Source organism: Lactuca serriola, chromosome 3 (assembly GCF_051521515.1).
Source record: "Lactuca serriola cultivar US96UC23 chromosome 3, Lser_US96UC23_V15, whole genome shotgun sequence".
NCBI classification, from domain to species: Eukaryota; Viridiplantae; Streptophyta; class Magnoliopsida; order Asterales; family Asteraceae; genus Lactuca; species Lactuca serriola.
In genome coordinates this window covers 66268984-66281829 of record NC_136410.1, presented here as the reverse complement: position 1 = coordinate 66281829, position 12846 = coordinate 66268984, and the positions used below count along the sequence as shown (strand labels likewise).

The following is a 12846-nucleotide window of genomic DNA, read 5'->3' as shown; positions in this document are numbered from 1 at the left end:
ACAATTAATGAAAGTAAAAGGTTTTTCTTCTAGTTTTACAAGACTAGAAACTTAAGTAACACCTAATTAACTAAATGACTAAAACAAACAACTAATTCACCAAATTTGATAAAGATGTTTCTATTTAGGTTCAACCAATTCACTCCTATGGTTATTTGTATTTATGATAGATTAATTGTTATTGGCTACCAATTAAAGTGGTTAGGTTAATGTTCATTGCTCCTAGCCCTTAGACAATTAACTAATTTAAGCGGTGATCAAATGTTTAAACTAATTAATTCCCTAGATTAATGATTTGGATTAAATAAGATTTGTAGTGGTAAATCAATTTAGTAAATCAATTAACCTCTTGTTGATGGTTTCTCAAACAAGCTCACACATTAATCTAATTATTGCCTTATTAATCTTAGTTTCATAATCATTATTCCTAAGCATATGAATTGGTGTTCACATAGACATATGAGGTTAACAACTAAGAGATGTTCATGCAGCTTAATTGTCTTCCAATTAACAGAAAACAATCGTGATTAATGCATAAGGGTCTTTAACAAACTTAATTTAATAGATCACCAACAAACAATTAATCAAAACTTAGAATTAAACCATAGGAGGTCCTTGGTATTCCCCAAACAGAAACAAAAACGAAATTAGTTCATAGTTGCAGTAAAATCACACACAAAAACAAGTTTAACTAGATTAGACATCATTAAATCCTAAAGCTAAGTGGAATGATTAACCTAGTTGCTTCAATTCTTCAAAAGGTTGGAGATTAGAATTCCTCAGCGTCTTCCAGTGCTCTTAATCGCAGAAGGGTCTTCCAAAATCGCCAAAAGTGTGTTCTCCTCGGATAAAGGTTCGATTTTTATAGATATCTCAAAACAGGGGGTACTCGGTAGGGATGAAAGTGGGTCCAAACCCGGACCGGATGGACCCGGACCCGGAAAACCCGGAACCGGTTAACGGGATTTTATAGAACCGGAAACCGGACCGGTATATAGGAACTGGTTCCGGTTCAGTTCCGGGTATGGTTCCGGGTAAAGTGGGTCTAGAACCGGAAAACCCGGAAACATCAAAGTGGGTAGGTTGGAACCGGATAAAGTGGGTTTAGACCCGGAAAACCCGAAAAAACCGGAATTTTTTGGTAATTACTTACTACTTAGTGGGTTGAACTTTGAAAATTTTCATATTGGTATCCCGACTTTGGGGGTTGTAACTTATTGAATACGAAACCACAATTAACAAAATTAGAGTCTAAATTCATGTACAAACTCTAAAATACACTCTGGAAAAAGCCGCATGTCAATCCGAATTTAAACGAATGAGATATACTTGTGTTAATATTTTCACATAATACAAAGTACAAAAACAAATAGCTGAAAAGTTGAAAATTTTCAGTTTTGATATCCCGACTTCGGAGGACTGTAAATCATTGAATGTTAAACCAAAAATGACAAAATTATAGTCTAAACTCATGTACAAACTGTAAACTAGAAGTTGGAAAAAACCACATGTCAATCCGACTTCAAACGAATTAGATATGCATGTTTTAAAACTTTCACCGAATACAAAAAAACTAAAAAACTAAAAACTTTCAGCTTTGGTATCTCAACTTTTGAGGATTGTAAGTCAATGAATATAAAACTAAAAATGACAAATTTATAGTCTAGAATCATGTACAAACTCTAAACTACATGTTGGAAAAAACCGTATGTCAATTGGAGTTGAAACGAATAAGATATGCACCTTGTAAACGTTTCACAAAAAGTGGTTCCGGCCCTAAAACTGGTTCCGGTTCCAAAAACCGGTTCCGGATTTTAGACCCGGTTTACCCGGACCCAATGGACCCAAACCCGGATTACCCGGAACCCGGATAAAGCCAATTTTTAAACCCGGAACTGGACCCAGTTCTATATATTCCGGTTCTAACGGGTCCGGTTCCGGTTCGGTTCCGGTTCTAAATCTCATCCCTAGTACTCGGCGAGTAGTAGACCCAACTCGCCGAGTAGACTCGTTGTTATCCGTCTTAGATCAGGAGTCGTGGCTATCTTCTGGAATATTCAGCTGGACTCGCCGAGTAGACGCGTGTACTCGCCGAGTAGGTGGACTTTTGTTCCTCGATCTTCATTATTTGGTCTTTAATTGCTTTCCCTCGCTCCCTTTTACTCCCAAGCATATCTTTTGAACTGAAAACAAAATTTAAACAATATTAAGTACCTTTTGTCCATATTATTCACATAATTAGTTAAAAATGAATAAAAATGTATACTAAATAATTACTAATTATGCACATATCACATACTCGGTAGGCAGTTTTATTTCTAGACTCTGTACAAATTCAAAACAAAATGTCTTGTTGCATATACATGTGGATCAAAGTTCGATGGAGACTCAAAAGACCTCGAAAAAATGGTTGGCAAGTGATCAAATATTTCTACTACGTTGTCATATACTTCTTGTATCTGAAAGAAGGATACATCTTCCCACAAGTTCATTTTCCATAAGTTCATTTTCCATTAGAACGAACTTTGACCGACCATCAACAAAATTGATAGCTCTTCGTAAACGCTCATCAACCTTGTTACGATTTAATTGTTATTTTGTAGTTATCTTGAAACAAAGATTCAAAAGAAACAATTCTAATATCTCGGCGTTTATGTATTGAATATAGAATTGGTGACTTAACAATTAATGGAATATATCAGTTGGTAATTATGGTTTTTAAACCAATTTAAGGATTGTCTCATCTTCTCCAAAAAAAATACCATACCGGTATAAGTTGTGAGCAAAAAAGCTTCATACACAGAAAGACCAAAAATAAAATCCACACAGGTAGTAGTCCGAAACAGGCAACATTTGCGACTACCCATGGCCCATCCTTCCAAGGGCCCCTCAAGGTTTTGGTCATATGTAGTAGCAGCTAGATAGAAAATATTTTCTCATTTCCCAAGCCTAAAAATTTCCATTTAAATGTTCAACTATGTTATGAAATTGCCATTTAAATGTTCAACTATGTTATGAATGGAGAAAATCATTGGAAGTCTAAAATCAAAAAGGTGGAACGGTACCAATAATAGGGGAATAAAAAAATACTAGAAACCGAATTGTATGGTATTGTTGAGAAGATGACCTCAAAGATCCCTAACAACCATCCCAATAACAATAATAGAGAAAATAATGGACATAAGAATATATATGGAAAACTCCAAAACATGAGAAAAACCACGAGCTTCCAATGGGAATGATCCACTATATGATAAAATATTACAATCACTTAGACTAATCTCTCAAGACCCCCACAAAATTGCACTCATGTCTCCAAAGTTTTACTAACAGTTTCAACATTGTAAGAACAAAAAAAAAATCAAACACTTGAAGTGTAGTGATTGTGGTGCTTTGAAACTAAAGCTTTGGACTCCTTTTATAAACTAACAGTCTTCTCAAACTTTCATCCTTCTACCAATATGGGATGGAAATAACTATTCATTTCGTAAGAAAAAAACTTAAAACCTACAACTATAACATTTATGAAATGTTATTATCCTGTAGATAAGAGCACAACGAACTAAGTGTAAGTACATTATGCTTAAGGCTTACCACATCAACCTTCAGTTTTGAAAGGGTTTCTGACACGATTCCATCTCATGTAATGTAATGCAAACTATCTCCATTCTCATGTAAATATAATGCAATTTCTCAGCTCATCCCATTATATAGAAAGTTAACTCCTACCACTATTTACGGCACCATCATCATCGGCCAACCTCTACAATTCTCTACCATTGCACAACACACACACCACCAAACAACAATCACATCATAGACTGGTGAGTACATCCCTTTATTTTTTTTCCAATATACAAAATCAAATAAAGTCTATATGTAAAATGAGTCAAGGTCTATGCAAACACAAGCATAAGAAAGGTCTTAATGGCAACAGACTCAATCGAGAAAACCACATTGGAGCAGACCGGGCTTGGAGATGAAGCGGGACCGCTGGCGACATTCTGACGGCCTATAGGATGGATGGGCGGCAATGGCTTATGAGAGGTATAATTAGCAGATCGACCACATTTATTAACATTAGAACAACGGGGGCAAGTTCCATCACTCAAGTCATTCTTTGATATTTTTAGAATTACAACATAAAAGCCAGATAAAAGATTGTATACCTCTTTAACAGGAAGAGAAAGCAATAGATTAGTAAACCGATATTTCGACCTTATCTTCATGATTCAGATGAAAAAGCACACACGTTTAGTTCTACTATATGAGATAAATCGATCCAAAAGATGTGCAATTGAAAGGTTTGTTAATGTGAAGAAAAAAACAAATGACACTTTTGTCAAAGATGTACAACTTGCAGATTTTCTGCCAAATTCACTCCCTAGCGAGCTGAAGAAATTTCCAATGTATATGTTTCTTCACTATCTTGATTTTATTTTAGTTTTTTTTAGAAAAATTTCTTTGTTTATTTTTTGGTATTCCCATTTCAATTATTATAATTGATAAAATAGGTTTTGGAATCGTGCCTTTGATTTCATTATCCTCTGAATAAATACAATTACAGAGTGCCTTCAAATTAGGCAATATAATCTACAATATCTTTACAATATTTGAAATATTCTACAGGATATACATGTTGAAATACATCGGTATCTAATACGCCCCCGCAATCGTAGCTGGAGGAGATCGGAGGTTAAGACTGGACCTAAAATCCTCGAACAGAACACGTGGCAGCCCCTTCGTAAAAATATCTGCAATTTGGAACCGAGAGGAAACGTGAAAAACTCGAACTTGGCCTTGGCGGACTTTCTCCCGAACAAAATGCATGTCAATTTCAACATGTTTTGTCTGTTGGTGTTGAATTGGGTTGCTGGACAAATAGATAGCGCTAACGTTGTCACAGTAAACAATAGAGGCTTTAAGCGGAGGGTGATGGAGTTCGAGAAGCAGATTACGAACCCAACACAACTCGAAGACAATGTTAGCTACCCCCCGGTACTCGGCTTCCGCACTAGACCTGTAAATGGTGGTTTGCCTTTTAGATGACCATGATATGAGGTATTCCCAAAGTATAGACAATAGCCTGATGTGGATCTTCGTGTGTCTGGACAACCAACCCAATCGGCGTCCGTGTAGCCACTGAGAGACATGTTGCTAGGTTTTGTCATGTGAAGACCAAAGGAGATGGTGCCTTGGATGTAGCGAAGGATTCTCTTCAGGGCATTGAAGTGGGGAATGCGAGGTGCATGCATGAACATGCAAACCTGTTGAATAGCATAGGTTATGTCTGGTCGGGTGAAGGTTAAGTATTGGAGGGCCCCTGCCAGGCTGCGATATAATGTAGGGTTGTCCATGAGTTCTCTGTCGTTTTCACTTAGTTTACCATTAACATCAACAGGAGTGAGGGCTGGCTCAAATGATAAGATGTCGGCTCGTTCAAGGATATCCAAAGCGTATTTTTGTTGAGAGAGAAATAGGCCGGTTGGTGTGTGAGTAACGGAGGTGCCGAGAAAATGACTCAAGCGACCAAGATCTTTCATTGCAAATTCATCGGTCAGATGATGTGATGAGGAGGATGTCATCAACGTATAGAAGAATGAAAGCCATGTCATCGCCTTTGCTGTAAATAAATAATGAGTGACCACATTGGCTATGATTGAAGCCCATAGAAGACACAAAGTTAGTAAAACGTTGATACCATGCCCGAGGGGATTGTTTCAGACCATATAGAGACTTTCGTAGACGACACACATGAGACGGATAGGACGGATCCCGAAAACCATAAGGTTGATGCATGTAAACGGTTTCTGTGAGTGTGCCATGAATGAGCCAAGGCTAAAGTGGGTACAATCCGTATAGTAGCCGGTTTAACGACCGGACTAAAAGTGTCACCACAGTCAACGCCAACCTGTTGAGACCTGCCATCACAAACAAGACGAGCCTTGTACCGCTCAAGGTGACCGTCGGAAGTTAATTTGTGCTTAAAAACCCACATACATCTGATTACATTCACATTAGGTTGAAGAGGTACAAGTTCCCAAGTCTCGTTAGAAATAATTGCATTAAATTCATCACGAGTGGCTTTATTCCAGGTCGGGCTAGAGAGGGCAGCAACAGGAGTTTTTGGAATGGGTTCGGGATAAGTGTTGGTGTGAAGGTTGAGTGGTTGGCTTGGTTTAGTGATGTCGGACATGGAACGGGTATGAATGGTCCGGGTAGGAGGTGGCGGAGGTGGGTTTGGGGCTGTTTTAGTGAGGGGAGGAATAGGCGAGACAGGAGGCCGCTGATCAGCAGTTTGAGGTGTTTGAGTGGTGATTTTTGGGCGACGAGAGTAAGTATGAAGCAATGGAGGAAGAGAGGTGGCAACCTGATCTATTTCGGCTGATGGAGGGGTGGTATTAGGGGTTGTTGGGGCAGCGGAGGACCATAAAAATGGGTGTGGGTCGGTTTGAAGAAAAGAGTAGGACAGGGTGGGAGTAGAGGATGATTTAAAAGGAAAAACATTTTCGTCAAACACAACGTGATGGGAAATTATCATTTTATGAGTGGCGAAATTGTAGCATTTGTACCCCCGGTGGTTTGAAGGGTAACCAAGGAAAACACATGGGGAGGACCGATTTTCGAGTTTATGAATGGACGAAGAGGGGTTGAGCGGGAAAAAAAGACATATGAAAGTACGTAGGTGGGTGTAGGATGGGTGTTTACCATATAAGATGGAGGTAGGAGTTAAATATTATTTGGTTTTGGTGGGAAGTATGTTAAGAAGATAGGTAGCCATTTGTAGGGCATGATGCCAAAACGAGGGAGGGACGGAGGAGTGGGATAGAAGGGTTCGAATGATGTTATTAATAGAGCGAATTTTTCTTTCCGCTTTCCCGTTTTGAGGAGATGTATGAGGAAAAGAAAAACGAAACATCATTCCGTTTTGTTTGCAAAAATTGTGAAACTAAACGTTGTTGTATTCGGTTCCATTATCACATTGAAAAGTTTTAATTTTGCATTCAAATTGAGTTGAGATATAAGTGGAAAATTGGTTAAAGATGTTGTATACATCAGACTTGCGGATTAGGGGGTAAGTCCACAAAAAATTAGTGTAATCATCTAATAATAACATGTAATATTTGTGTCCTCCACTAGATGGTACAGGTAATCATTGTGAATGATGTCAAATGGTAAGTGAATAGATGACATAGAATCATAAAAGGGCATTTTTATTTGTTTGCCAAAAATACATGAGTGACAACGAGGAATTTTAGAAGTAGTTTGACAAGTGATAACATTATTTCTGTTTAAACGACAAAGTACATCTAGTCACGGGTGCCCTAGGCATTGGTGCCAGACTTGTTGAGAGATGACTGAAAAAACAAAAGGAGTGATATCTTAAATTGAAGAGGGAAGAAGCGGGTACAAATCTCCGGTGCTATTACATCGAAGGATAGGTGTCCGCGTCCGGTAATCCTTCACAAGAAAACCAAAAGCATCAAATTCAATGGAAACTTGGTTGTCGGTTGTGAATCGACGAACTGATAATAAATTTTTGATGAGATGAGGAGAGTGAAGAATGTTGTTAAGTTTAAGAGGTGGAAAATAGGGTTTTAAGATGGTATGGCCGGATCCGTGTATGGGTATTCTGGAACCGTCACCAACCGTGATATCATTTAATGTATTATTGTTAAGATAAGACGAGATAGTACCTGAGTTGTTTGCCATGTGGGATGTGGCACCCATATCCATGTACCAGTTGTTGTCCGGATTGTTGAAGGTCCACGAGTTTGAGAAAACGACCCCTAATGTTGGTATTGATGTTGCGAGCCACGACCTCGCCCATTGCTGCCTCGTCCTTTACCACGTCCACGTCCCCGGGTGAGTAGTGGAGATCAAAGTCGTGTTGGATGCTTGATTGGACTTTCAGGTTTCCTCCATAATAAGCTTGGATCGGACATCATAGAAATCTGGAAGAGGATCAGATTGTTGAACCAGCATGGCAATCCCATCGTATTGCTCGGAGAGACCTGCAATGATTTGTAAGACAAGGCGTTTGTTAGAGACTGGAGCTCCCACATTAGCAAGTTGATCTGCAAGTAATTTCATGGCTTGGCAATAGGATGTAACATCAGAGAAGCTGTCAAGGCGGGTGGTGGTCAGCTTTTGTTCCAAATAAACAGCCTGAGAATGTTTGTTGTCTTGGTAGATGTTTGCAAGGGTTGCCTAGGCTTTGGCAGCAGTGGAGTCAGGAGTAAGAATGGTGTGAAGAAGGTCATGGGAGATGGTGTTGTAGATCCACTGAAGTACTAGGGCATTGAGGCGGGAATGAAGTTGAAGATCAGCCGGTGCTTTTTCTTTATCTCTTTCAGAAGATGAGGTAGCAGGTGTAGGGGGGATGATGAAGTCGATGACTTCAAAGGCCCTGCAATGAATCTTAAAGAGTTCGGACCAGGTGGTGTAGGAGCTGTTTTCCATCTCGAGTTTGATGGGAATGAAGTTGTGAATATTTCAAATTAGCTAGGCAATATAATCTACAATATCTTTACAATATTTGAAATATTCTACAGGATATACATGCTGAAATACAGCGATATCTAATAATAATATAGGATAAAACTAATATGGCCTTATGATATCACCTCGCTCGAGGAAATGTGAAACTACAACATCATTTAAGAACAAGCAAGTGTGTAAAATTTGTGCTTAACATATCCAAATGGTAACGAAAAACAAGTATTATATGATCAAATGTAGTCCAAAAGGAGGCTGACAGACGATGAAAATATCAATAAGAACTCTGATGTGTATGTGTCTCTGATGTGTGTGTACGTGTGGCACTGTGTGTGTTGTGGCATCACTACAAACGGATGTAACTGTTTTAATATCAAAATATAAAATATTTTCTTTTTAATAATTAGTTAACCACTAAAGTGATAAAATTACACATTTTGTTGAAAAATGTTGTTGATATTTGTTAGTTATTGTATTATGAGATATTTTCTTTTTATATATTTTTTAAGTTCAAAAAAAATATCACAACATGAAAAGAAATACATAAAGTGGTTCCAGCATATCGAGCTAATAAATGTCATTGATATCGTGTAGCCTTATCTATATTGTTAATTTGGTTGTAAAATGAATACATTAAAACCTTCAGGTTCACCTGTATCTCTTAAAATTACACAGAAAAGTAACATACTTCATTTAACTTACACCCCCTCATAATATTAGCTACTATGAGAAACAGGTGTTACACATGAAACTAGTAGCACATTGCTAAAAATAGTAAAAATAGTAAAAATAGTGTTATAGTTATGTAAGAAACAGTAAAATTGTGGTGTCTTGCTATTATGTGCAAAGAAAGGATTTGAAATCAAGGATGTTGCTATTTCTGTGTTAAATGTGAGAAATATACGAAGTACATTTGTATTTCTAGCATTTAATTTTTTTTGACCCCACCATTTTGACTTAAATACAAAAAATAAGCAAAGTAAAAAACTCAATTATAGTATTGTCTGATGATTTTTAGGCAGCCTACCTATTGTTTATGGTTTTACTTGTTTTTTTTTCTCTTTATCTACATGGTGTGCGAATATACTCCTCTTCACTTGATGCATATTGGTGAGATTCTGTCATTTTCTTAAATGACTCCTTCCCAATTGTCACTACAAGAAATAAGAGTATTAGCGGCGACAGGCATCGCCGCTAAAGGGTCGTCGCTGTTGGTTCGTCGCAGATGTTCCATTTGTCGCCGCTGATGCTCTATTCGTCATCGCTAAAGTTGCGTCGCCACTAATACTCTCCGTCGCCACTAAAGGCGTCGCTGCTATTAATATGTATTTCTATTCATACAAATACATATATACGTACATAATATACATACAAAATTCAAATATACATACGAAAATACATACACATACATAATACACATATGCATACGAAAATACATACACATACATAATACCCAAACTTATACATAAAAATACATATATACATAGGATTGCACATACAAAAACACATATACATACATAAAATACATTCAAAATACACATATACATACAAATGCACATACAAATACACATCCATATCTACAAATACAAAATACACATATAAATACACATCAATGCTAGAAATTTAGTAAGGAGAAGTGAAAAGGAAAAGGAAAAGGAGATAATGGAGCATAGATGGGTGAAATTGCGATGAGGTCGTCAATGGTGAGAAAGAAGAAGGGAGAACACAAAAAAATGGAGCAGAGAGGGGATTTATTGTCGACGACCTTTAGCGGCGACGGGGACTCATTAGCGGCGACACATGGGAGGGTAAACAATGCGGGGTTTTCTGTATCGCTGGATCATCTCTTAAATCGACGGATGTGATTGAAATGACGCGGATCGCCAAAATAAGTCTTTAGCGGCGACGCACACTCTTTAGTGGCGACAGACCGGAGGGAAAACAACGCGGGATTTCTTATGTCATCCTAGTCGTAGGATCATCTCTTAAATCGAGGGATGAGATTGAAATGACGCGGATCGCCAAAATAAGCCTTTAGCGGTGACACCTTTAGCGGCAACAAAAAACGCGTTTGTTTTTTGCCGCCGCTAAAGGCGTCGCTGCTATTGCCGGTTATTCTTGTAGTGTGTGGCGATCAACCTTTCTTTTGCTTAAATGTCACCTTGATGATAGTTTAAGAAAATACAAATAAATAAATTACATTGCTATTATTTAAAAGATTGACATGGTTTATGACTGCATTGATGTTGAAGATGATTGAAATGTTGATAATGAAAAGCAATATTTGAGATTACCCCAGAACAGTAGTAATATATAAGATGCAATAATGTGTCAGTTAATAAGGATCATTCCAAAAACTTGTCATATTCGTACAAGGAAAATAAATAATTTGATATTCATTTGAAAGAAGAAGTCTGCAAGAAAAGAGGGGTTGCCTTCTCACAAGCAGTCCCTATGTGAAACAACTGAAGGGTTTCCACATACGCATCCATGTCAACCAAGGAAGAAGCATCATTGAAGTCCGCTAGTGTTGATAGTGCCCCTGTCTTAGGAGTGTAAACATAGAATTTTTTCAATAAAACATCGAGCAACAAATCACCATTGTTGGTCAGTTCCAACACTTTCCTTAATTCTGCTCCATCTTCTGTTTTCAATTTAGAAACCACAGACCAAGAATCATTTGTCTCTCCCCTCACCCAAATCCAACTATCGTTAGAAACACTAGAAATCACAGCCAGAGAACCTTGGATGGTTGCTAGTTCTTGAGTTTTCCAACCGGGTTTTGGCAAATCAAGCATCCCAAAAACATGACTGCTCAAATCGAATGTCATTATATAACCAAGTTTTATGTAATTTGAATCAGTAGAATAACGTTCGACCACCCAATGCAATACCCCATTGAGATAACGTGCTCTTGATAACACTTTAAAATACAAAGGCATAGGGGAATCAATCGGATGCCAAGCGCCTGTCTTCATGGCGTATACAAATGAACTTTTTAAAATTCTTGTATTTCCATATGCAGGAATACTCACAACCTTGTTATCATCAGTGATTGGGTCGAATCCAAGCCCGATCGCCATCCCACCAGAGCATCTCCGAAGAGGACAATCAGGGAGGGTTAGTTGGCGCATGATTGAAGGGTTCCATAGACTAATTACACCATTTCCATTTCCACAACCATAAACTGCGTCTGACAGTAGAAGAATTCCATTACATGAACCATGAGGAGTGGCCTTTCTGCGTGGTAAAACGACTGGTGTTGTACACAATGACAATGGCAATGGCAATTGCTCTTTTGCATGTAACGTACAAAAGGCGGCATTACGATATCGTTTGTATTTTAGAGTTCGTTTAACTCTGTGTGTCAGCAGGATCCTTTGTGGGGATCGACAAGTGTGCATGCGGATGAAATCAGGGCTATTAATACAAGTATCAATACAAGAACATAATGATTTTGAGACTGATCTAAATCGGAGGAGGGATTTTGGTGGTAGTCTTGTCAAGATTTCAACCATCAACTCTTCACATAAATTATCTGACATTCTTCTGTAATTCTGTGTTTTCCAAAAAGATAGAAATTAGTAGTAGTAATCACATATCAAACCATCTTTGTTGCTTGCTTTTCAAAGTTAACATGTTTTTCCTATAAACATCCTAATTTGTTAGTTTTCTATTTTCACATGCTACGGAATAACTCCGAAAAATTGAATCTTTAAAACTTAAACAAGTTATTATCATCACAAATATAACAAGCCAAAAAAAAAACTAACGCTAAACTTTAAAAGGGTATATAAATCACTCACCGAAGAAGGGGAACGCCGGTGAATGGGACTGCGATCAAGAAGATCGGATGAACGCCGGTGAATGGGCTTACGGGTTACGAATGCTCAGCGATAAATTGGTACAATAGAGTGATGACTTTATACAATTCATATAGGTTTCACTAAATGGACCGGCCCGATGTTGATATACTTTCGTGGTTTGTTTTAATAAAATTGTTCCCTACATTATAAAATATTGGAATTAAAATGGATGATGTCTATGCTCCAAGAAAAGGATATATATTGAAAATAAATCCATTAGCCATATCGACCCAATAATATTTTGTGATGTAGAGGTGCACATCAAGAACGGTTTTTTTTTTAAACAAAAGAAAAAGACCGATAGGTTTCTTTGAGAATCAGTTTTTGTAGCAGGGGTGACAATCGGATCGTGTTACGGTTGGCGAGTCACAATATATCCACCCAACCCAAACCATATATTTATTCAGGTTTGCAAGTTGGTAAGTTAGAAACATTAAACCGGACGCGACCCACATTACCAGGGTCGGTGCTGAAGATTCAA

At 37.8% G+C, this 12846-nt stretch overlaps 1 protein-coding gene and 1 long non-coding RNA gene across 2 annotated transcripts in view; both read right to left on the bottom strand.

Annotated features, from left to right (window-relative positions):
* Positions 1-12846, bottom strand: part of LOC145094491 (uncharacterized) — a 216646-nt gene that overhangs the window by 151017 nt on the left and 52783 nt on the right. The window lies entirely within an intron of this gene.
* On the bottom strand, positions 10896-12044 carry LOC145094194 (putative F-box protein At3g16210). The gene has a single exon (XM_079032498.1). It carries the CDS (start codon positions 12042-12044, stop codon positions 10896-10898), a length of 1149 nt encoding a protein of 382 aa, XP_078888624.1.